This window comes from Macaca nemestrina, chromosome 19, assembly GCF_043159975.1.
Source record: "Macaca nemestrina isolate mMacNem1 chromosome 19, mMacNem.hap1, whole genome shotgun sequence".
NCBI classification, from domain to species: domain Eukaryota; kingdom Metazoa; phylum Chordata; class Mammalia; order Primates; family Cercopithecidae; genus Macaca; species Macaca nemestrina.
In genome coordinates, this window is record NC_092143.1 from 43907286 (window position 1) to 43932456 (window position 25171).

Genomic DNA, 25171 nt, shown 5'->3' on the forward strand with positions numbered 1-25171 from the left:
CTGGGGAATCTGTACTTTTTACTATTCACAGGTGTGAAAGGCAGTAGTGCTATCTGAGTACTTTCACAGTATGACTTTTGGGTCCATTGAAATAATGTAAATGAGCTTCATAAGCTATAAAACATTATAGCTAGGAATATGATCTATTGCAAATATTCAGATATTCTAGGTCTTCGTTTTCTTTCCATTTTTGTTTTTCAAGAGAACTCACATTACATTGTAGACATTAAAATGTATTGTCTCTGCTTAGAAAAAGTTTTTGCCAGGCAACATTTCATGATGTGTAATTTAGTTTATTAAATGTATAAAATTTGTGGATAAAGTCAGAACAACAAAACTTTATAAATATGAATTAGAACTTTGAGGTTATGGGGAATAGGAACCTCTTATCAGCCTTAGCATCCAGTTTGTCATACACTGTTTATAAATGTGAAAGCATTTGTAATGAGGTCGAGTATCATGGGAAACACACTTTGGAAGGCTTTTTGCTAAACCCTGGACCTTGTCTGGTGCCTGCATTTACAGTTAGGTATTTTGAGGGGGCTCCTACTCCAGGACCCTGGTATTCAAAGTCCCTTGTGTATATGATAGCTTCTTAAATGGTACATTTTTATCACTTACCTTACCAGGGAAAATACCTACCTGCCCTAAGACCTTTGCCCTTTATAAAAATTACTGAATTATACCCAAATTAATCAATTTCTGTAATTTTATCATGTAACACTTGATGGAATGAATAATATACCCACTTTTCTTGTGCTATTAAATCAACATATTAGCATCAGGAAAGAGAGTCAACCTCGCTAAAATAGACATTTTAAAAATTACAATAATCTTTTGTTTTCCCAACATCCTTGGTCTGTTTCCAGTCTTTTTTTTTTTTTCAGATGGAGTCTCGCTCTGTCACTTAGGCTGGAGTGCAGTGGTGTGATCTCGCCTCACTGCAAGCTCCACCTCCCGGGTTCACGTCATTCTCCTGCCTCAGCCTACTGAGTAGCTGGGACTACAGGCACCCACCACCATGCCCAGCTCATTTTTTGTATTTTTAGTAGAGACGGAGCTTCACCATGTTAGCCAGGATGGTCTCGATCTCCTGACCTTGTGATCTGCCCGCCTTGGCCTCCCAAAGTTCTGGGATTACAGGCGTGAGCCACAGGACCCGGCCGTTTCCAGCCTTATCTGGAACCATTCAAGGATACCCAGGTTTTTTTTTTTTTTTTTTTTTAAAGTATTTACCATCCAGCCCAAAATGTCATACCCAGGCCATTTTTATGTGACTACACTCCGGGGAAAAACCATACTGTTTACTCCTTCCCCTTCCTGTCTTGTGGTAGAGTCCTTCCAGGCCTGTGTGGTCCTCACTGGCAATGTAAGTAAATGTATCACTATCCAAAGTGCCTGAGATAGACAGTACCCATACATGGACTGTGGAGAGGTGAGATAATAGTAAAACAGCACTTTAGGATATCTTGCTTTAAATCTTCTCTTGTGCTTGGGCTAAAATCAAAACGTCTCGTACAATCTGTTGTTTTCATTTCCTTTTTTTTCTTTTCTTTTTCAATTTAGATATTTTCTGTTGATCTACTTTTGAGTTTACTGGTCCTGTTTTTGTGCTGTATTCAGTCTGTTAAGCCTACGTAAGTTCTTACTTTCAAATATTATATCCTTCAGTTATGGTATGTTCCTTTGATATTACAGATCCCAAATCTGTTGAAATTCTCCATCTATTTTGTCTATTTCCTTAATATATTTATAATAGTTACTTTAAAGTCTTCTGTATGGCAGTTCTAATGTCTGGATCATCTGTTGGTCTGCTTCTGTTATTGTCCGTTCTTTTCTTTCTCAAATTTTCCTGCATTTTCATGTCATACAGTATTTATTGTATGCCATATATTGTGTACATTATGTAAAGTTCAGCCATAAAGATCTTGCAAACAATGCTTTCCCCAGAGTATTTGACCTTTCCTACCTTTACCAGGTAGATAGAGAGGATGCTCACCTTAATCTAATTAGCAATTGAGCTGGGTGGGGCTAGACTGCCATTTTAATTTGGTTTAGTCTGCCACTGGATTATACCCTTTCTGCAAACAAAGCTTTCCAGGGATTTTGATTGAAAGCTTGTTAGACTGTCACTTAACCCCTGAAACACTGGGAAATTCACTTCTACTTTTTCGAAGTATGAGGTGACTTTCAAAGTATGAGCTCTTTAGCCTCAGCTTTAAGATCTGATGAGTGTCTTGAGGGGCAATACTCATGTGACTGTCAAAAGTTCTACTGTTTTATTCCTCAGAGGTTCTTTCTCAGACTAAGCCTTCAGCCTGCACCTAGAATCTGCACATGACCCCAGGGGAGGAAGTGATAGGCATTTGTCAGTTCACCTAGAAAGCTGCTTTGTTGCAGTTTTAGTTCAGCTGGATCTCATTAGTTTGATAGCTCTCCATTGCCTTTTGAGCAAGTGTTTTTTTGTTTTTTTTTTCCCTTCTTTTTTTTCCGCTCTAGTAAGAACATTGGACTGCTGTGACCTGCTTATATTTTACCTGGAAGTGGAACTGTAGCAGAATGTTATAATAGGATCTGTTTTGGTATTTACCAAATCTGATATTTACCCCAAATCTGAGAACAGTAGATTGCCAATAACCTACATTCAAAATTGAGGTGCTATGGCATTCATGCAGGACTTGCAGAAAAGATACCCTGAGTCAAGCAGTTATACGGTTAAAACCTGTTACTCACCTCTAGGCTGTATAAAGATGATGAGTTCAGGAGAAAGGACCCCATAGTGAAAAGATTTTTGGCGAGAGTAGTACATGTTAAGGTATTTCTCCCTTTTGTTAATCCAATTTGAAGGACTTGACAAGAACTTCTCGGTTTGACAGTGTCTGCTGAGGTTTGACAGAAAAATAGACTGGTACTTGACTTCTGTCTGAAAAAGCCTAGAAAGTGAGATAAAGGCCGGAGCTGCCCCTGTATCAGTAGAATGAAGAAAGGGCACAATGGGAGTGGCCAGCACTTTGTCAGAGTTCGATGGGTCAAAGCTGGAAGAATTACCCCCATGGACTAAGTAGACTTTAGTAAGACATAATAGTTGAAGTTGGCGTCCCTTGAAAGGATCAAGAGGCCATACTTGGTTGAAGGGTCGCAGTGATCCAAGCAGGCCAGCCTGAGAAGTTCCTGCATCAGGAACTAACTGTAGGTGAGAGAGTCTGCATTTAGACTTCCAGCCTCCACAGGACTCCATCACATTACTGTCACAGCAGATCACAGTCCAGCCAGCCACATAAGATTGTGCCCCTTTTCTCTCAGACTCCCTCTTCCTGCTATTTCAGAACCGGGAGGGGCCTTAGGAATAATAGATGGAGAGTATTGGAAGAGGTAGCGTGAAAAGAATTAATGAGATAGTGAGATTTTGGCTTTGCTCTGGCTGGATTTTTAATTTCTGAAAACATTTGCTGTTAATACAGATATCTGGACATGACTGGAAAGTGTTGAAATCTTTTTGAGATTTTGTGTAGACGGGATAAAAGCAGCTTGAGAAGAGCTTGTTGGAGAGCAATGACTAGAGTGGTGGCGGGAGGGAGCTCACTAAGTCTAGCTTGTTTCATGAGCTGTCTGTATCCTCCTTTTGAAAACTGAGAATTCCAAATTTAGTGGTTGCTGGGGACAGGGAGAATGTGTGGAGAGAAAAAAGGGATGTTACGTGTGTCTGCATGAAATAAAAGCTTTTTTTTTTTTTTTTTTTTTTGCATATAATCGTGATACCGGTTAAATTAGCCAGTGATGTTTTATTTTCAAATAAATGTCACAACTACAGGTTTCTTCTATTATCATCATCGTTTTCCGTGAAGCGGTAGGTTAGTCTTTACTCTCAGAATCCAACTTTCAATTCTGTCTTTGGGTTATTATGGGAAGTGCTATGAAATGCTCTTGGTGCTCTTACGAAACTGTGATCACTAATAATACTTAAATTAGAACTGAAATATGTAAGGAGACTTCTCACTAAATCCTTCACCCCAGCCTTTTGTCTTTTAGAACTTTGCTTATCTTTATGGCTATATAATTTCTCTGAAATTTGCTAGGACAGTGGGGATTGGGGGCAGTGAAAGAAGGTTATATTTTTATTTAGGATGATAGGGAAATTGAGAGATACTGAACAAAAATTTATAATGAAGTTAAGTAATTTAAAAGGGTTTTCCTGTAATTTTTATATGATGCCTTATATAATTTGCATCCACAAGTATAAAACATTAATCTATGTGCTTAAACATTTGCCTAAACATTTTAACATGTTATCTAAACATAAACCTCTATGCATAAAAGCAGTTTATCACATTCAGAGTGCTGTACAAATTTGAGTTTTTATTTTGTGGGATGCTAATTTTCAAAAATTGTCAGATTATAAAAACATTTTACCATCAAAGTCAAGTGTTATAAAAGCGTTATATAACTTAAAAAGTTGAATTTCATGGAATCACATTCTGTATTGCAATCATTTTTTTATATTTGATATACAGTCATCCCTTGGTATCCTTGGGATACCCCATATCTCCAAAATCTGGAGACACTCAAGTCTCTTATATAAAATGGCATAGTATTCGCATATAACCTATGTACTTCCACCCCACAAACTTTGTTTTGGAGGTGGCAGGGAGACAGCATCTGGCTCTGTTGCCCAGGCTGGAGTGCAGTAGTGCAATCTTGGCTTACTGCTATCTCTGCTACCTGGGCTGAGGTGATCCTCTCACCTCACCCTCTTGAATACCTGGGACTACAAGTGTGTGCCACCATGCTAGGCTAATTTTTGTATTTTTGGTAGAGACAGGGTTTCATCATGTTGCCAGGTCTGATCTTGAACTCCTGGGCTCAAGCAATCTGCCTGCCTCAGCCTCCCAAAGTGCTGGGATTACAAGTGTGAGTCACCATGCCCAGCCTGTATTCTTTATTGTTGTATTGCTATTTTATATAGTTTTTCCTCTAGTACTTTCTATCCGTGGATGTGGAATGCACAGATACAGAGACCAACCATGTATTCCAGATTTTATGCACTTATTTTATTATTAGAATGACTTGTTACTTACATTTTATATTTATTTTGTCATTTACGATACTATTTTTTTTAATTGTTAAAAACAGTATATATTGGCCAGACACAGTGGCTCATGCCTGTAATCCCAGCACTTTGGGAGGCTGCGACAGGTGGATAACTTGAGGTCATGAGTTCCGAGACCAGCCTGGCCAGCATGGTGAAATCCTGTGTCTACTAAACATACAAAAATTAGCTGGGCCAGGTGGCGTAATTCCAGCTATCCAAGAGGCTGAGGCATGAGAATTGCTTGAACCCAGGAGGTGGAGGTTTCAGTGAGCCAAGATAGTGCCACTGTGCTCCAGCCTGGGTGACAGAGACTGTCTTGGGGGGGAAAGTATATATATACACACACACATATATACACACACACATATATAAAAATATGACTAAATCTAGAAAATCGATAAGCTATGTTATTAAAGTAAATGTACCTGAACCCTTTCAGTGTTAGCTTATTTTTTTTTTAAGTAAAAAGTTTGTATTTGGAAGGGTTTGAAATACTTCGACCATTTTTAGAATTGATATTTAAATCTTTTCAATAGTAGAGACTATTTTATGCATGGGAGATATTTTGTTTTTCAGAAGCAGCAGAAATATGAAGCAGTATCTCGGAGTAGAGTTTTTAATACAGCATTTGGAGGTGGAGGTAGAAAATATTGAGAAAGTTTTTTTTAATCATCACCTGGTCCTTCTTCTAAGAAAGGCTATACTATATCAAAGATGAGTAGACGTGTCAATTTTATTCTCATAGGACTATGTGACTTATAGGAGTGTGATTATGGAAGTTCTGTTGTCTCCCTCTATTTTTTATTTAGTTATTAATATTTGGAAACCTAAGCTGCTTATTTTAATTTGGAAGGGGCTCTCTCAATTTACTTGTCCAAAGAAATTTTCTTTCCTGAGAAAATACCTCTTACGGTGAAATCTTCAGTTTTTATAATTAAACATGTTATGTAAATGTTTTACCTACCTGGGATATTATACCAGTGTTACTGTTTTAGTTTTGATTTGCTATGTTTATATTACTTGTTTCTTTTTAGTAACTATATATGGGGCGGAGTAATGTTAGTAATTCAGAATGTGGCCTCTGTTTCTACCACTTGCTGGCTGTAGGACCTTAGACATGTTACTTTGTCTCTGTGCTTCCCTTACCTGATTTGTCAAATGGGGACAACAATGCTTCATTCATGGCATTGTTGAAGGATTAAGCAGTTTAATATGTGTAAGAGCTTAGTACATAGTTGGTGCTTATAAGTGTGAACTATATGTGGGATGGGGTTTTATATATAAAATTTGATTTTGGTGTGAAACTAATGATGTCACCTATATTACATGCACCAAGAGGGCATGAAAAGGTTTATTACTCACATAATGATGCTTTCTGGGTAGAGCATGGCAGGCTTCCAAGTTGGTCCAAAAATGACTTGAGAGAGCAGTGATAGGAGACTGGCTTGGGTTTTATGGTGATTAGGGAATGGGGCTGTGAGCTGGTTTTTACACTACATATTCTGAGACTTGCCTGGTTTGAAATTTCCCTAGTATCAACAGGTGGAGCACCTGGGCTTTCTTACCAGCTTGCCCAGATTCGAGGCAGAAGGGGAAGAGGAAATGGTGGGGCTTAAAACCTATCAGCAGTCAAATATCAGAAATGGAGTCGGATTTCTTATTCAACTCAAACAGCATAAATAAGAAAACCACACTTAGATGTATCATGGTCACACTAATGAAAGAGGGAGTCTTAAAGCTGCTGGTGAAAAATGGCATGCAACATACGAATGACAGGTGATCAGCAACAGAGTCAGAAGATTGTAAAGTGACATCTCTAAATCACCAACATCAGGGTGTCATAACAATAAATTATATCTGCTTAATAAAGGAACTTAAAAATACATGCAACAAAACCGAGTAGAATTAAGGGTACAGAATCACAAATCCACAATTGGAGAGTTCAATTAGAACAAAAAAATCAGTAAAGACATAGAAGTTTTAAGTTACATTATTAACTACCTATGTGGTATTTATAGAATACTAAACCCAACATGAGTAGAAATACAAGCGTTTCAAGTGTTCATGGTAACCTCACCAGGAGACTGTTTACAGGGCACAATTCTCAGTCAATTTTAAAAGATTGAAATCCAAAGTATCTTCTCGCCAACAATAGAATAAGAAATTAATACCAATAAGACATCTGTTAAGAAATGGAAATTAAACCTTAAAATTCTGACTTACAGTTTATTTAGGGGAAAAATGAGGTAAAATATATATTTAAACCAAATTATAATGAAAATACAGCATATCACATATGTGGGATGTAGCTGAAAGAGTGCCTAATGGAAAATTTTATAGTTTTAAATAATCTGCTAGGAAAGAAAGTTACCTAAAAAGATAAAATAGAAAGTAAGTAGAAGGAAGAAATAATAAAAATAAAGATTAGAAATCAGTGGCTAGTAGAGAAAGCCAAAAGCGGGTTCTTTGGAAAGATAAATGCTTATTAGACTGATCGAGAAAAAGACAGAGAGCCCACAATCACAAATGACCTATATTAGTACTGATGGAAGAATTGTCGTGGTAGGTCCTACAGAGAGTAAAAATATTATAAGCAATTATTATAAACAATTTTATGCCATTAAATTTGATGACTAAATGTAATGATGAAATTTAGATTACCCCCAGCTGATGCATGAAGAAATACAAGATCTGGGTAGCCCTATAACAGTGAAAGAAGTTGACTTCATAGTCAAAAACTTTCCTGCAAAGGAAACTTCAGGCCCACATGGTTTTACTGGTAAATGTAAGCATTTGTGCAACAAATATCACCAATCTTATAGACAGAATAAACTCAGAAAAATGCTGTTTTATGAGGTTCACATAACCCTGAAACCAAAACCTGACAAAGATGCGACTAAAAGAAAAGTTAAAGATTAATATATCGCTAACATACATGAGAAAAGAATACATCATAATTGAGTTCTATGTATTCCAACAATGCAGGGTTAGTTTATAACTTTCAAAAATTAATCAGTGTGAGCCAGGCGCAGTGGCTCATACCTGTAATCCCAGCACTTTGGGAGGCCAAGGCAGGAGGATTGCTTTAAGCCTAGGAGTTCAAGACCAGCCTGGGCAACAAGGCAAGACCTCATTTCTATAGACAGATAAAATTACCCACCCAGGCATGGTGGCATGCCCCTGTGGTTTCAGCTACTCAGAGGCTGAGGCAGGAGGATCACTTGAGCCCAGGGGTTCAAGGCTGAAGTGAGCTATGATTGCACCAATGCACTCCAGCCTGCCTGAGACATTGGGACCTTGTCCCATACCCTGCAAAAAAGAAAAATTAATCAGTCCAGATGCGATGGCTCATACCTCTAATCCCAACACTTTGGGAGGCCAAGGCAGGAGGATTGCTTGAGAGTTAAGGAGTTTGAGACCAGCCTAGGCAGCATAAGACTCCATCTCCACTGCAAAAAAAAAAAAAAAAAAGTCAGGCATGGTAGTGCATTCCTATGGTTTCAATTATTTGGAAGGCTGAGGTGGGAGGATTACTTCGGCCTGGGAGGTTGAACCTGCAGTGAACAGTGATCACGCCACCACACTCCAGTTTGGGTGAAAAAGCAAGACCCTGTCTGGCAGAAACAAAACAAAACCAAAAACAAAGCAAAACTAGGTAATTCATTGCATTAACCAAGGAGGAAAACTATAAGATCACCTCACTTGATCAAAAGCGTTTGACAAAATTCATCATCCATTCATGATAAGCACTTCCAGCAAATGAGAAACGAAGATACTTTCTCAGTCTGATAAAGGGTATTTAAGAAACACCAACAGCTAAGGATATACTTAATCATGAAATACTGTGTTTTCCCCCAAGAACAAGACAAGGATGTCTACTCTTGTGTCTTTATTATTTTAATAGAAGACCTAGCAAGTGCAGTGAGTCGGGAAAACAAAAGATAAAAGGTTTAAAGATCTGAAGGAATGTTTTAAAATTCTATTTGTAGATGACATGCTTATTTATTTATGAAATCCTAAGGAGTCTATAAATATAGCCACCAAAGCAAATGAGTAAATTTAGCAAGGCTGCAAATTTATAGGTTCAGTGTCTAAAAATCAATTGTATTTTTGTTAATACTAGCAGCAGACAAATAGGGGTGTTAAGAAAATTCATGAATAGTAGCGTCAGTACTCAACTACTTAGGAATACATTAAACACACACACGACCTCTGCTTAAAATGTCAAAACCTTGCTGAGAGAAATTAAACAAATGAAGAGGGAGTTGTGATTCTCATTTGGCCAGGTATGCTCTTACCAGACCGACACTCCCTCAATAACAAACAGCACAAAATTCTAAAAATAACATGAAGTACTGGAGGATAAACAAAATTAGGCATGTTTTAGAGGGCATTGACACTTGGAAGAAGGAAATGGCGCAGGCGAATTTTCTGTTGTACAGCTTTTGTCCACGTAAAGTGTACAGGGTAGCTAAAATTCCAATACAAAACCAAGTCTTTCTGGCCTTGAAGCACCATAGGTAGGACTTGGGAGAATCACACCTACTGGAGAGTGAGGAGTGAATATCAGCAAGGAGAGTTTCAGAAAGAGAGCCCTGGATTCTGCCTACAAACTTTGCCAAAATCACCTGCTGACCCCACATGTGTGCGGTAGACAGTACAGCCAAATAATCAGCCTGATTTGAATTGCTCCATGGCAGAGTTTGTGGTTTGAATACAACCAGGTTAATTTTCTGGTGAAACAAAAATGAAGACTTTTTGGAAGACAGTAACAGAACCTCTAACTTCCATCAGATAAAATTCACAGTGTGTCTAGCATACAATCCTAAATTACTTAACATACAAAGAACAAACAAAATGTGACCCTTTAACATGAGGAGACCAACCCCAGAAGACCTACAAGTTGGAATTACCATGCAGTAAACTGATCGATACCCTTGTGAATTGGAAAACACAGTAATAAGTTAGAGTACTTAAATTATGACTTCAAGAGTCACCTTGAAGCCATAGTAATCTGTACAGTGTGATACATAAAAACAAGATAGCCCCAAATAGATAAACACTGTGTGCCTATTTGATTTTCAGCAAGGTTGCCAAAGCAACCCAGTAGGGAAAGGAAAGTCTTTCAACAAATAGTGCTGGAACAGCTGAATATCCATATGGAAGAATGAACATGACTCCACCTTATACTAGTGGAAAAAAAATAATTCTGGATAAATTGTAGTCCTAATTAAAGCTAAAACTATAAAGCAATAAAATATAGGAGAATATATTTGTGACTTGGGGGTAAACAGAATTGTTTAAAGTATGTAGAATGCAGTGACCATGAAAGCTGCAAAGTTAGACTCCATCAGTATACAAAGCATCTTATGAAAATCCATTGTTAAAAAATAAGTCAGAGTGGGAGAAAATATTTGCAAAACATTTCTGAAAGGATTGAATCTAGAATTTGTAAAGATTTCTGTAACTCAGTAATGGAAAGATAGCCTAATTTTAAAATGGACAGTAGTTGGCTACTTCACTGAAGATAAAGGTCCAGTAAAGAAGTGGAAAAGTGTGTAATATCAGTAGGCTTCAGGAAAATGAAAATTGAAACCATAGTGAAACACCACTGCACAATCATCAGACTACCTGTAATTAAAGACTGACCACACCAAATGTTGATGAGGCTTTGGAATAACCAGGAGCTCTCGTACGTTGAAAGAAGGAGGACTGTAAAATCATACTTCCGCTCTGGAAAAATATCTGGCGATTTATTGAAAAGCTAAACACGCATCTACCCACTGACTCAAGATTTTCACTTCTGGGTATTTACCCGAGAAAAAAGAAATCATATTTCTATAAAATGACATATACTTTCTTGAATGTTCATGGCAACTTTATTCACAATAATTAAAACCTGGCAACAGGTCAGGTGTCCATCAGTGTAAGAATGACTAAACAAATTGTGCTTGTTCAAGTAATGGAAAACAACTACACACACACACATCATATACATTAACATGGATGAATCTCAAAATCATGCCGAGTCAAAAAAGCTAGACCCAAGTGAATATGTATCATATTCCATTCATAGACTTTCCAGAAGACACGACACCTGTGGTGAAAAGATCAGATTAGTGGTTGCCTCTGGGGATGGGGGCATGGATGTCAGACATTGAGAAAGGGACATGGGTGATGATCTTGACAGGGTTGAGAAGTGTACAATCTATGCATCTGAGAAAACTCAAATGGTACCATTAAGATACGTGTCTCATGCTGTGTAAATTTCACCTAAAGAAAAAAGGAACCGCGAACTCTACTTATGTGCATTCTTAAGTGTCTAGATTTGTGGTATCTGCAACTTTTTTTTTTCTCTCTCTCAGACAGGGTCTAGCTCTGTCATCCAAGGTGGAGTGAGTGCAGTGGTGCAGTTTCACTGCAGCCTCCACCTGCTGGGCTCAAGCCTTGGCCTCCTGAGTACTAGGAGCACAGGTGTGCACCAGCACACCCAGCTAATATTTTGGATTTTTGGTAGAGATGGGGTTTGACCATGTTGTCCAGGCTGCCCAGGTACAACCTTATTTTTAATGTTCCAAAAAGTAAGAGATGGATAGAGAGGTTAAGTAGATAGATGACAGAGCAAAGGAAAACAAATCCAAATTGCAGAATCTAGCTGATGAATATGTAGGGTGCTTACGCATAACTTTAATGGATGCTTGAAATTTTTTGTAATACAGAACTCAGGAGAAGATGGAAAGCTTGTTCATGGAAGTATCTGAGAAGTTGGAGTAAATACTTGGAAACTGTTGAGTTTTTCTTTTCTGAGGTGTTCCTCTCCAAAAGTTTGCTTGATTCTTTTTTTTTTTTTTTTTTTTTTTTTTTTTTAAAGATGGGATCTCACTGTTACCCAGGCTGGAGTGCAGTAGTGTGTCATAGCTCACTGTGGCCTGAAACTCCTGAACTCAAACCGTTGTCCTGCCTCAGCCTCCCAAGTAGCTGGGACCGCAGGCACGTGCCACCTTGCCTGGCTAATTGTAGAGATGGGGTCTCACTTTGTTGCCCAGGCTATTTGCTTGATTCTTAAGAACGTGTAGGGATCCAGCTCTACAGAGCTTTCTGCAAACTTTCGTGATAGAATTAGTTGTTAAAATTGTACTTACTATATGAGCATCAAAGACCTTGGAATAAAGCTATTCGTGACATATCTGGACATATTATTGGACTTAACTATGTTATTGATTAGGAAGACTTGGCATTAGTTTATTTTTTAAAATTCTGTTTTGTGTGTGTTCTTGTAAAATTATACAAATGACAGTACCACAGCGTTGTGTGATGAGCTCTACTTAGAGCTGTGTACAGTTTGGGTATCTGGAATGTAGACATGTTCTGTTCTGATTTGAAACTTAGAATGAAACCCTGACATACTGGGATGCGCATTTGGTGACCCTGTTTTTGAATGGTTACTATTTCATTGCTACAAGATAAAATCGAAAAACATTTTCTACAGAGTGAAGGTTTAAGTCAGTTAAGGACCCTGTTAAACTGTCTCCAGATTTAATTACTGCCCAATTATGCCTTAATTATGAAGGAATGTGAGCACTTATCAGCTATTGTTGATGATTCAACCTTTTTGAAATAAATTTCTTACTATATTTCTTTTGTATTTTCAGTTTTTATTCAGGAATATCTCAGGTTTTCAAGAGATACAGTTTTTTGCATCTGTAATACAGCAACTTAAAAAATCATTTGCACCTACTTGTTTCTCAATCAGGATTGTCTACATTTTGCAAACAATATAGGGAAGAGACTGGATTCTGAGGCAAATAAAAGGCCATCATTCTTAATCATTGATTAAGAATTTAAATTTAATCAAAGTAGTCACATTGTTTTCAGTGATGTGATTAAATAAATAACATTTAAACATTTGTAGTTGAATACTACAGTCTATTTTGTGTCTTTCAATTATATTTGTAGTGAAGATAAAATACACAGCCACACATAGTACTTGTAATTATGGAGACTTAGAAAAATTATTACAGTGATTAACTCTTCATTCCTGAGCTGTTTAAACTTTTAGTCTTAAGTCACATATAAAAATGAAAGGATTATTTTAAGTAGAAATAATTATGGATGCATAGTTACAGATTATTCCCCTAGAAGTCTGTATTGAATGAGTAGATCAGTAATCAAGAGCTGGAACCTCAGGAAAGTTCCTTTTGTTGATAATATTCTGCTAATTAATTTTACTGAGTGTTCAGCATGCTTTAATCTTACCAAGGTGACAACTTAGGTTGTTACCCCTTTTGATTTCTTAAAAAAAAAAAAAAAAACAAAACACTGTTTAGGCAAGAAGATCATGAAAAATAACAAATGAGTAAAACAGTGGGGTTTATTACTTTCGATATTGATTGTCTAACTGCAGCACTAAATCTTACAGATATGGTAGGAACAGTAAAACTGGTTTAAAGGGTTACGAGATTCTGTGATACGAGTGTTTTCTTCAGCTTCTCACTGCTTCTCTTTTCTTTCTCCATAACAAGGATGTGAATAAATATCTATATCCTTAATGCAAAAAAGTAGTATATTAATTGACACAAACATGTAATATCTGGATGATTGGAACAAAGTGCAAAATGTTAATTTAGATGTGTGTATATGTAGGCAAGTGTGTACTTTGTAAATTGTACACTAGATATTAAATTTTAACTTTAGTTTTCAAAAGTTAGCTTATTCTTAGATGAAGAAAATCTTTGTTTTACTGAAATACTTACTGTAAAAGTTATTACTAGGGAAATTTGATAAGGATTTCTATCAGGTTTACTACCAAGTCATCCTGTTAGTTTAGTGATTAATATACTGTATGCCAACAAATGTAGTTGCTATTTTAGTTTATTTATGACTTTAATAGCTGTTTTACCTCTCCTCCCCACATCTTTTTCATTCAAGCTGAATATATAAGCAAGAACATTACACAGTTGTTGGGGGATAATCTGTTTTTAGGAAACTGTTCAATGCAAAGAACTTTGGGACTTTGCATGAGATACTAATATACGTATGATTGTTCATTTGCATATTAATGCAGGGACATCATTGTGGTTAATGGTCTGTTACATCTTATTTCAACATATTGTAATATTTCACATTAATTTGTTAGTAAGCAATATCAAATTTGTTCAGGCAGAATTTATGAGACCAATTTTTGCTGATATTTTTCAGTACATAAGAGTTTTAAGAATATCCTGACGTTAGATGGTCAAATAAGCTTAGGAAATGTTGAGCCAATGTGTTTGGGATATTGCTATCATTGTTATAACTTAATAATCTCTTTAGGTTATATTGTTGATTTCACATAGCAAGTAGTCTTAGTTTAACATTTTCAGACCTGTTTTCTATCCTTAGTACTTTGTAAACAGCATGATGTTGTACAGGTTTATGTTTTTCACATTTGAGTAATGTACAGACATTTCTTGTGGACTTCCTTTAATATTAAATGTATAGAAACGTACTTGAATGCAAACATACGCTAACCGAAAGACAAATTTATACTCCGTTATATAACCCACAATCTTCCAATTAACATCAGTTTAATAGGTGATGGATACTAGTTTTACACAACTTGCAGGTTACTTTGAGGTCGATAATCCATTTAGTCTTACACAGTACTTGATATAAAGTAGCTAGCCTATGAAGATAATTGTCATCAAGTATTTGTAAGATGCATATTTTTTTCACTTTGAGATGCCCCTTATAAATAAAATTGAAAGAGGATTTTCAAGTGTTACACAAATAATGTTGCATTTTAAAGTAGATAATCTTAGATTAGTGAAAGTTATTGAATGTATAAAAGGCTTTTTATATAGTTGTTACAATCAGTGCTAGTTCTCTAAAATTTTTCCTGCATTTGTTTTTTTTAATATTTTTTTAGAAACTGGCCATACCTGCAAGTTATAACTTATACTTTTTATTAACAAAATGAAAACCTGGGAGATACAGTTTTTCCCCAGTGTTATTTAGAATGTTATAATTTAATGTGACTAGGAATATTATAATCCACTTTTTGTACTATGAAAATACCAGTTGGGTCATCAAATATGTTGTTTGCTGGGTTTGGTACACAAAGGCCTTTGAGAGCTCAGGGTGTTGCGGGGAAATACATTGTGGTTAGACAGAATCTTTAAGGAAGAGTGGGTGATTAAAACTGCCTGATTAAAACCTACCAAAAGGCATCTTAAAAATTGACCTGGTTTGCTAGACATATTAAAGAATTAGTAGTAAAGTTAAAAGGTGGCTAGGAAGGGGCAGTTAACATAAATGCACATGGAAGAAAATTGGTACCAAAGGTTCATGTGAGACAGAAAGGACATTGTGTGAGAAAAGAATGATCAGGGCTCAGGCTGGCATGTTACTATTTGTCTGTTGTTATAATGCCCAAACTGTGCTTTAGATGATGCAGTATAGGAAGTAATGTGCCTCTGATGTTTTAGAACCGTATCTTTTTATAGAAGTGTCGAGAAGATGTTGATTTGCATTTAATTCTCTGGCAATATTTTCTTGTTTTATTTTTACAATTTTGGTGAAAGGCAGTACATTCACATGGCTCAAAAATACATATGTTTATGTATGTATATACACCTACAAGCATGCATATACACAAACATACATTGGAACCTCTCCCCACTCTGTCTGCACCTCACGTAACTACTGTTCATGATGTATGTGTGTCTTTATGCATATATTAGCGAGTAATTACAGATCTTTTTACCTGTCCTTTTTTAATACAGGAAGTAGCATGTTTTAGACCTTTCCATATCAATTCATAGGGTGCCTTCATCATATGCTAAATTGTCCTATGAATTTTTTGTTGGGACTTTTTCTGTTTTGGTTTTTACTTTTTTTTGTGTTCTTCTGTGTTTTTCCTTTTTCAGGTAAAATTTTCACATGGTGAAGTGCACAAATTATATATTCGATTTACTTAGATTCAGCAAATGCATATACCAGTGTTTTAAGATAAAGAACGTTTCAATCATCCAGAAAGTTCTTTCATACTCTTTCCTAGTGGTTCTTCTGGAAACAACCACTGTTTGAAATTTTTCACTTTGAATTTGTTTTGCCACTTCTAGAACTTCATGTAAGTGGAATCATTCAGTGTAGATACTTTACTGTTCAGCTTCTTTTGATCACTATATTCCCAAGATTCATCCATGGGTCAGTAATTCTTTTTCAAGATTGTTTTGCTACTCAGGATCCTTAGTATTTCCATATGCATTTTAGATCAGCTTGTCAGTTGCTACAAAAATATTTTTGCTGAAATGGTGACTGTAATAGATATAAAACAAATCGGCAACAATTCATTAGGGAATGAGGGCAGATGGACATCTTAATATTGACTCATCTGTGAATATGCTGTATCTCTATATACTTAGCTTTTAAAAAGTATCTTTGAGCAAAGTTGAGTTTGGGCAGAGTTCACAGTCACATTTTGATGTTTTTCCCTTGTGCCTCTTTCTTTACAGGGTATCTTCCTTCTTTTTTCAAACTCTCTGGCAGCCCCAAATGTGTCCTCTGATTCTAGGTCAGTAAAACTGCAGTTTTCTAAAAACAAACCCCCTGCAGTGTTCTGTTTGAATTCTAGTTGCCCTGCCTAGCTGTGACTGGGGAGTGCCCTTGGGTACACAGCCACAGAAATGCAGCTCTCATCCAGTACAGTTTGCAGCTTTAACGGGTGGACCTCTCTACAGCTTTTGTCTGTTTTTGATCTGTCTCCACTGTTTTCAAATAGTTGATTATTATATTTTGTTCAGAGTTTATCATTGTTATCTGAAGGAAAGTTAGCCTAATTGAGGCTGCTCTGCCATTACTGGAAGTAGAACCTCCATTCTGTTTTGTGTATTCTTTTACTAATTGCATACTGTTTTAATTATTGAGAATTTGTAATGTGCTTCAGAATCTGGTAGGACAAGTCTTTTCTTTGTTAGAATTTTTCTGGTCATACTTATTTATTTTGGCTTATTATAGTATTTGGACTAATACCTGGATTTTTAAAGCATTTCTTTTTATTGAGATTGCATCAAATACATAAATTTGGTAGAATTAATACCTCTATGATGGTATCTTCCTGTGTAGGGTCATATGTTTTTCTTTTTGCTCAGTGCACTTTTGTGTTCTTTAGTTATGTTTAAAATGTTTCTTTGTATAGTTTGACAGTTATAATTACATTTATCTAGATGCTGCTTTATACAACTCTCACTATCTAAGGGGGATTGGTTCTAGGATTTTTCACTCATACCAGAATTAGTGGATGCTCAAGTCTCTGATATAAAAATAGCATTGTAAGGCTGGGCATGTTGACTCACTTCTGTAATCCCACACTTTGAGAGGCTGAGGTGGAAGGATCACTTGAGTCCAGGACTTCAAGACCATCCCTGGTATCACAGTGAGACTTTGTCTCTACAAAAAGTGTTAAAATTAGCCAACTGTGGTGACACATGCCTAAGTCCCAGCTACTCAGGAGGCTGAGGCGGGAGAACTACTTGAGGCTGGGAGGTCAAGGCTGCAGTAAGCCTTATTTTAAAAATAAAATGGCATTGTATTTGCGTATAACCTACACATATTTTCTCATACTTTAAATCAGCTGTTCCCAACTGTTTTGGCACCAGAAGCCAGATTCATGAAAGACAATTTTTCCACCGTGGTGGTGTGGCAGTGGTTTTGGGATAAAGCCATTCCATCTCAGATCAGCAGGCATTAGTTAGATTCTCTTAAGGAGTGCCCAACCTAAAGCCCTCGCATGTGCATTTCACAATAAGGTTCTCACTCCTATGAGAATCTAATGCCACTGCTGATCTTCCAGGAGGCAGAGCTCAGGTGGTAACGGTCTCTCCTTTGCTGCTCACTTCCTGCTGTGCATCCTGGTTCCTAACAGGCCGTGAACCGGTATCAGTCTGTGGCCTCTGAGACTCCTGCTTTAAGTCATCTCTATATTATGCATAATATGTAATACAATATAAATGCTGTATAAATAGTTGTTGTACCATATAGTTTTTAAATTTTGTATTTTTCAATTGTATTTTTTTTTAGTTTTTAAAATTTATTTTTGTTACTTTTTGATCCGCAGTTGGTTGAATCCAAGGATGTGGAACCCTTGGATACAGAGGGCTCTATGTTTTATTATAAATTGGTTTATTTTAAAAAATATTTTTTATTATGTAAACAGGTAATGATTTTACTAGCTAGAAGCAAATTTGATATTTTAAAATAAACCTTTTTTTTGTTAGGCATGATAATGATGGAACTGAGGCTTAAATATATCCTATGGCAGCAGTTGGAAAGTGACCGAATTAGGGTTGGGGTCTAGATCTGCCTGCCTCTAGATTGATTGCAAGTTCTTAACAATTACTGTTTATTCTTCTCTGATTCCTTTCAAGGATTAAATAAAGTACAAATTAAACTTCATGCTCTATTTTAGATTCTGGTTCTCATGTCAGTCCCAGAATAACTGGAGTGAAATGTTCTGATAGCAGAGCAGAATAGCCTCTTGCACTACACTTTTGTTAATTATTTTCAAAGAAGAGTCTGCTGTATACCATTTCTTTCATAAACTGAGACTTGCAAGTCTGTAGAATTTAGGTGATTCTATTGTGATTTAAACTACATTGTGCTATATGTTTCCAATAGATATTTGACAAATATCTTTTAAATAAACCATTAGTGTCATGGTTTTTAAATCAGTATATCATTGGAAAAAAGGAAAAGGTCTAAGCCTTAATTTACCTGGCTTTTTCTGACTTTTATAGTCTGGTAAATTTTGCAGCCTGAAAAAGCAAGAGAATCTGTAAAATACTTCAATGAGGTGCTGGAAAATTTCTGAACAGGTTTTATTGTGAACTGTCCAGTCACTGTAGCCCCCAAAGCAGGGCATGACGTGTTCCTGCAGCCTGATAGCTATGTGACAGCACCTGTAGCACTAAAGCCAAGGATACCAGGTGGTTCTGTTGCCTGGCCACAGGAAGCCAGCATTTCTCACCATTGCCCTTTGAACTGTTGATCCAGTTAAGCTCACTAACAATGTGTAAATTTGAAATTTAATCAATTGCTTGGTTTATCTTCAAAAGATGTTTTGAAATACTTCTTTCTCCGCATTGAGGTTTTGATGATTTTGTAATATGTGAGAAATGGACTTTTCAGAAAAGTACAACTTAGTACTTGAGACACTGGCTGTCAAAGTTCCATTCCAGAACTTCCTTTTAAATTCTCTTTCCCTTCTCCCACTGACCAGCAGTTACTTTGAAATGAAGTAGAGGTAGGGAAAAAGGGAGAATTAACTCTGAGCTGTCCATATTCTCGAGGGAAATGTGGGAGAAAAATTTTAAGGTGGTTTACTAAATTAGAATGACTTCAAAGTCTATTTCTTTGTTTATTCTAGAGATAAGAGAGCAACATAATTTTCAGTAAAACTTAAAAGTATCATGACCAAATAACCTGAAAATCTTAACTGTGGATGTATGTCTATTTATATGGGGATTTTTTTCTATATTAAAATCAGATGACATCTGTTTTTAGATATTTTTTTTAAAAATTGGATTATAAAATGAAGCACTGTTAGTAAAGCTGATGGCAGAGGTTTTAGATCTTTTGAATAGAGGAAAGTGGTAAGGGCATTATAGGTATGATTCATTGAGCTAGAGGGCATTGGTGTTCACATTTTAGAAACATAATCATGACTTATCTGGAGTCACATGTTCCATTTTATTGGCTTCCTTCATATAGAAAATATAGTAACCAGCACTACATGCCTGTGAAAAAGTGAAGCAATTGTATATTTTCTGGGTGAAGGAAGTATTCTGTACATTCTCCATGTTTTACATCATGGTATTTTGAATAACCATGCTTCCATGTTCACATCAATTTTTTGTTTTTCAATTTATGCACAGCACTTGCTCTGAAATTTGGGGACTGAGTACACCAAATACGATAGATCAGTGGGATACAACAGGCCTTTACAGCTTCTCTGAACAAACCAGGTGAATATTCTGCCCTCTGTTGAATCCTAGAGATCTTGTGGGAGGGGGGTATATTTTGAAAGACCTATATGGGGTTGCTTAGTGTAATTTTGCCTAGGATGTTTCCTTAATGTAAAATAAGGCATAGCATTTAAAATATCTGCTTGCCAGTATAAAAAATATATTAAATGTTTCAGCTGATGTTTTAATCAATGCAATTCTAGTTTGAATCTTCTTTAAATTGCTGTATCCCCTAAAGAATAAGAATTTTGATAACTATATATATATTTTAGCTTGAGATCAGATTATAATCTGTTGTTGGCCTAATTTTTAAGTAGATACATGATCAGTTTTGCTAAATTTCTTGTTACCAAAATCTCATCTTTATACTAATAAATACATATTTAATGAACCCCTTTTATTACAATTAACAGTAGGTTAACTCATTTTTATGTTACTTTTTAAAATCACTTCATTCTCTTTTTTGCGTATATGGTATTTGTTCATTTCATCTCATCATATTCATCACCATCCACATTTATTTGTGAACTACATATATATACCTCAGTTCTCAAAACAGTCACAACTGGGTAATGAGTTGTAGTAGTCTGAGGAAGTTACTATCACATCATTGTTGGTATTTATCATTCTTCACACTAGTTCCTTTTTTGACTATTCAGTCACCTCCAGAATTAATACCCTTAGAAGCATCTCCAAAATGAGTTTGATTTTCTAAACATAGAAGTTAACGAAGTTTTTCAAGTGTAACTGCATAAACTCTATTTTTTTAAAAAATCAGTTTTTCCCAAGTAGTTAGCCTTTCATTGGCATTTGAGTCATTTATGTGACGTATTTATGAGAAACATCTGCTAGTGCTGCTGCATACTTTTATCAGATCCATTAAATAGTACATTTTTCTTCTTGATTCTCACTAAAACTAACTAAATGGCTGTCATTCTTTTCTTTATGCTTTTGCTGTACTAATTTAGCCCATTCGACTACACTTTTTTTTTTTTTTTAAAGTTCCCTCCTTTGTTTTCCCCTTGCTTCCCGATAGGTCTCTTGATGGTCGTCTCCAGGTATCCCATCGAAAAGGATTGCCACATGTTATATATTGCCGATTATGGCGCTGGCCTGATCTTCACAGTCATCATGAACTCAAGGCAATTGAAAACTGCGAATATGCTTTTAATCTTAAAAAGGATGAAGTATGTGTAAACCCTTACCACTATCAGAGAGTTGAGACACCAGGTAGGAACAATGCAAGTTTTTTTCTTGGTTTTGAGTTAAATGCCTGAACTTAAGTATATTTAAGTAATCTTGTGACCCAGGAAAATTTTAGTGTAAATTCTAATAAATTACCTTAAATTGTGCATATTATTTGGTGGTAATTAAATTTTTTTTTATTTTTAAAAATTTTTAATGGGAAAACGTATCTTGGAAAGATGTGTCTGTTTCTTGGAGTAGCATGTGATTTGGCATGAAAGTGCATATCCAGGAAATCCTGTAGATTGGCAGTCTGCTTAGAGCTGTGCTGATGTGCTTCTACATGTCCCTGCTGCAATAACTTATTTTCAAGCATTTTGCACTTGGAGTGCTTTTAGAAGTACTTTAATGACATCATTTGTATATACGCTGTTTAGTAAAGCTTGTAATAAGACTTCATTTAGTTAGCTGTCTACCTGAAACTATTAAAAAATATAGCAGTAGCTGTATTTTTGGAAATTTTTCTATATCTGATTGTACAGATAAAGACAATGTTAACTTTTCCAGTGGGGATTTATGAACTTTTATGGTAATATATTACCAGGATCACATTGTTTCCAAAAGTTTGAGATAAATTAGAACTTGGAAATTTGGATAATAGACTACATAAGTTAAAGCCGTAATCAGATTTGTCAGACCCTAACTTTAAAAATTAAGCTGCAACTTCTCTTCTTCTTGTTGAAACTTTAAAAAAGGTTCCCCCACTCCCCTTTGCTCTTTGCCATAACTAGGCTTTCTTGAACTTTTTCAGTTTTGCCTCCAGTATTAGTGCCCCGACACACTGAGATCCTAACAGAACTTCCGCCTCTGGATGACTATACTCACTCCATTCCAGAAAACACTAACTTCCCAGCAGGAATTGAGCCACAGAGTAATTATATTCCAGGTATGTTTGACTTCTGAATCTTCTAAAACTTGGATAGATACAAATGTTGTTGTTCATAAGCATTGAAGTATTAGTAAATTGTGGTTTCACTTTTTTAAAAATGCTTTTGAGTTTTTAATAGAAAAATCGGATTTGTTGGGTGATTATTTTGTGAAATGTATAAGCCTAGTACATTAAACTTGTTTGGAGAAGAGTTTTACTTTATATTTCATTTTCTTTTGCAGTGACTTTAATCAAAGTACTGTGAGAAGCAGAAAAGAAAAGATCTTAGTAAGTTTATCTTAGTTGTTGAAGCTAAGCGAGATGCAGAATGTAAGCAAAACAAATGATGTAGGAAAAAAGTACCCCTGAAACACATGTAACTGAAAATCCACCCAGTGATCACTTTTTCTTAGGTAACTTGGTAATATTTAACAGAAATGTAACATTTCTATAAGAAATATAATAGTTCTGTAGACGTAGCAGCACTTACATATTATACTGAACATCAGAAAACCTCTTTTCATTATGTTTCGTCTGCATCTTAGTGATTCCTGATGAAAAATGAATTCAGCTACATGGTTCTCAAATTTTGTTCTGATGTATTGTGTGATCCAGTAATACTCCATGATACGATATCTGGCCTTTCCGTTTTTTATGGTTTTTTTTGGAGAACGACTAATATTTTGTTACTTTTCTTGTATGTTTTCCTTTTTGTTTTGTTTGATTGATTTTTCTCCCTAGCAGAAACAGCATGATGTTAGGATGAGGATTAGATTAAGCTATCATGTCTTGATTTCTTTTTTCCTTTTGTAATATTCTTCTATTCCACTCTTATTTTATACACTAAAAATATGTAAGGAACTTAAGAGCATTTACAAAATTTTTAAAATACAGTTTTAATACATTTAAACAATTATTTCTTTCATGTATCCATCATGGAAATAATGCTTATGCATTGAAGATAATTTTTTTTTTCTTTTTTTCTTTTTTTTTTTTGAGACGGAATCTCGCTCTGTTGCCCAGGCTGGAGTGCAGTGGCCGGATCTCAGCTCACTGCAAGCTCCGCCTCCCGGGTTCATGCCATTCTCCTGCCTCAGCCTCCTGAGTAGCTGGGACTACAGGCGCCCACCACCTCACCCGGCTCGTTTTTTGTATTTTTTTAGTAGAGACGGGGTTTCACTGTGTTAGCCAGGATGGTCTTGATCTCCTGACCTCGTGATCCGCCCGTCTCGGCCTCCCAAAGTGCTGGGATTACAGGCTTGAGCCACCGCGCCCGGCCGCATTGAAGATAATTTTTAAAATGTAAGGAAGAAAAAAAGCAAGATACTAAGAAAGATAAGTTTTTTTTTTTAATAGCTAGTTTTACAGATGGGAAGTGGTTTTTGATTGTTTTAGTTTGATTACTGTTTTATTCCAGAAGAGGATTTAAAGCTGCTTTTTGGGTTGCTAGGAAATACAAACTTACTGAAGTTAAGAGAGGGAGAAGGTGGGGTATAGTGTGATATACTAGGATGAGGGAAAACGTGGGACTATGAAACAGGGCAGTTGCCAGGTAGGAAAGGGAGTGGAGTTTAGTGAACGTTGGTGTGGGGAAAGGGAGGCATTTTAAGTCGTTAGTGTGGAGATTACCGTTTTTCAGCCAACAGTACTAACCTTAGGTATAAGCATGCAGTCTTACAGCATGCATATCCAGTAATTATTTGGAAGGATATTCACCAAAATGTTTAGTGGCTTTCACTCGTGAAGATGTTTGGGCTCATTTTTCCTTTCTTTTTTATTCTTTTAATTATTTAGATTTGAGTATTTTATAAAGTAGAAAATCAGAAGTGGATTATACCCATTTGCTTTTCTGGACAGTGGGGCTTTATCCAGTTTCAAGCAACAGCAAAACCAAAGGATTCATGTTTTATTCCACTTAAAATACATTTTAACGTTTTCTCAAAAATGCTAATAGCTTTATTATTTATTACAATGGAAAAAGTGCAGTAAGATAACGTATTTTAAGGTTCAGCATTTCTTTCTGATTAGATCTTTGAGATACTGGTTAAACTCAAAAAGCTTAGCACCATTTAACTTTATTAGCTTTAACTTTTAAAATATACGTAATGATATATACACTTATTTTTATGTTCTTTATTGTTTGCATATATGAAGCTAGTTTATTCTTAGAATTTTTGTATTAAAAATTTTGGGGTACTGACACTTAAATGAAAAGTTTGATACTTAAAGTTTGTGGTTAGCTTATTGAATAGATATTGTAAAAGGTTATTGAAGGAGACCCTTAACCTGTATCTTCCCTCTCTCCTTTTTTTTTTTTTTTGTTTTTTGTTTTTTGTTTTTTGAGATGGAGTTTCGCTCCTTGCCCAGGCCAGAGTACAATGGTGTGATCTCAGCTCAACACAACCTCCACCTCCTGGGTTCAATGATTCTCCTGCCTCAGCCTCCCTAGTAACTGGGATTACAGGCATGCGCCACCACACCCGGCTAATAGTGTATTTTCTTTTTTTTTTTTTTTTTTTTTTTTTTTTTTTGGTAGAGACGGGTTTCTCCATGTTGGTCAGGCTGGTCTCGAACTCCCGACCTCAGGTGATCTGCCTACTTCGGCCTCCCAAAGTGCTGGGATTACAGGTGTGAACCATGGTGCCTGGCCTCTGTCTTTTGATAATTTTAAAATTCTGTTTGGATATGTGTCTGTGTTATCTTGAATTGCTCAGAAGTGTTCAGCAGTGTAAATGTTGAACTGATGAAACTCTTTTGAACTTATTTTTCCTCCTTGGAATTACAGTTGATGTAATTGTATACATGTTTTTATTTTACATGCAGTGTTTTCAGCTATTCAGATGCCTTTCTGAATATAAATGTTTTATTCAGACAACATGGTGGAAATAACATGTTAGAATCCTAAAGTTTATTTTCGGGGAGCATTTTACCTCTTTATACAGTAGTCTATATTTGAATTGAATTTTT

The 25171-nt window shown here is 36.0% G+C and overlaps 1 protein-coding gene across 7 annotated transcripts in view; it reads left to right on the plus strand.

Annotated features, from left to right (window-relative positions):
* The window catches only part of LOC105489370 (SMAD family member 2), a 90651-nt gene that overhangs the window by 41172 nt on the left and 24308 nt on the right, over positions 1 to 25171 (plus strand). For 4 of the 7 annotated variants that reach the window (XM_011754122.3, XM_071085402.1, XM_011754121.3 and 1 more), the window contains 3 exons: positions 20002 to 20091; positions 21128 to 21321; positions 22088 to 22222. In XM_011754122.3, coding sequence (XP_011752424.1) covers positions 20002 to 20091; positions 21128 to 21321; positions 22088 to 22222 — 419 coding nt within the window. Of the gene's footprint in view, positions 1 to 16584; positions 16644 to 20001; positions 20092 to 21127; positions 21322 to 22087; positions 22223 to 22440; positions 22493 to 25171 lie in introns of those variants that run through there. The other 3 variants (XM_071085403.1, XM_011754125.3, XM_071085404.1) reach the window with 3 other exon arrangements.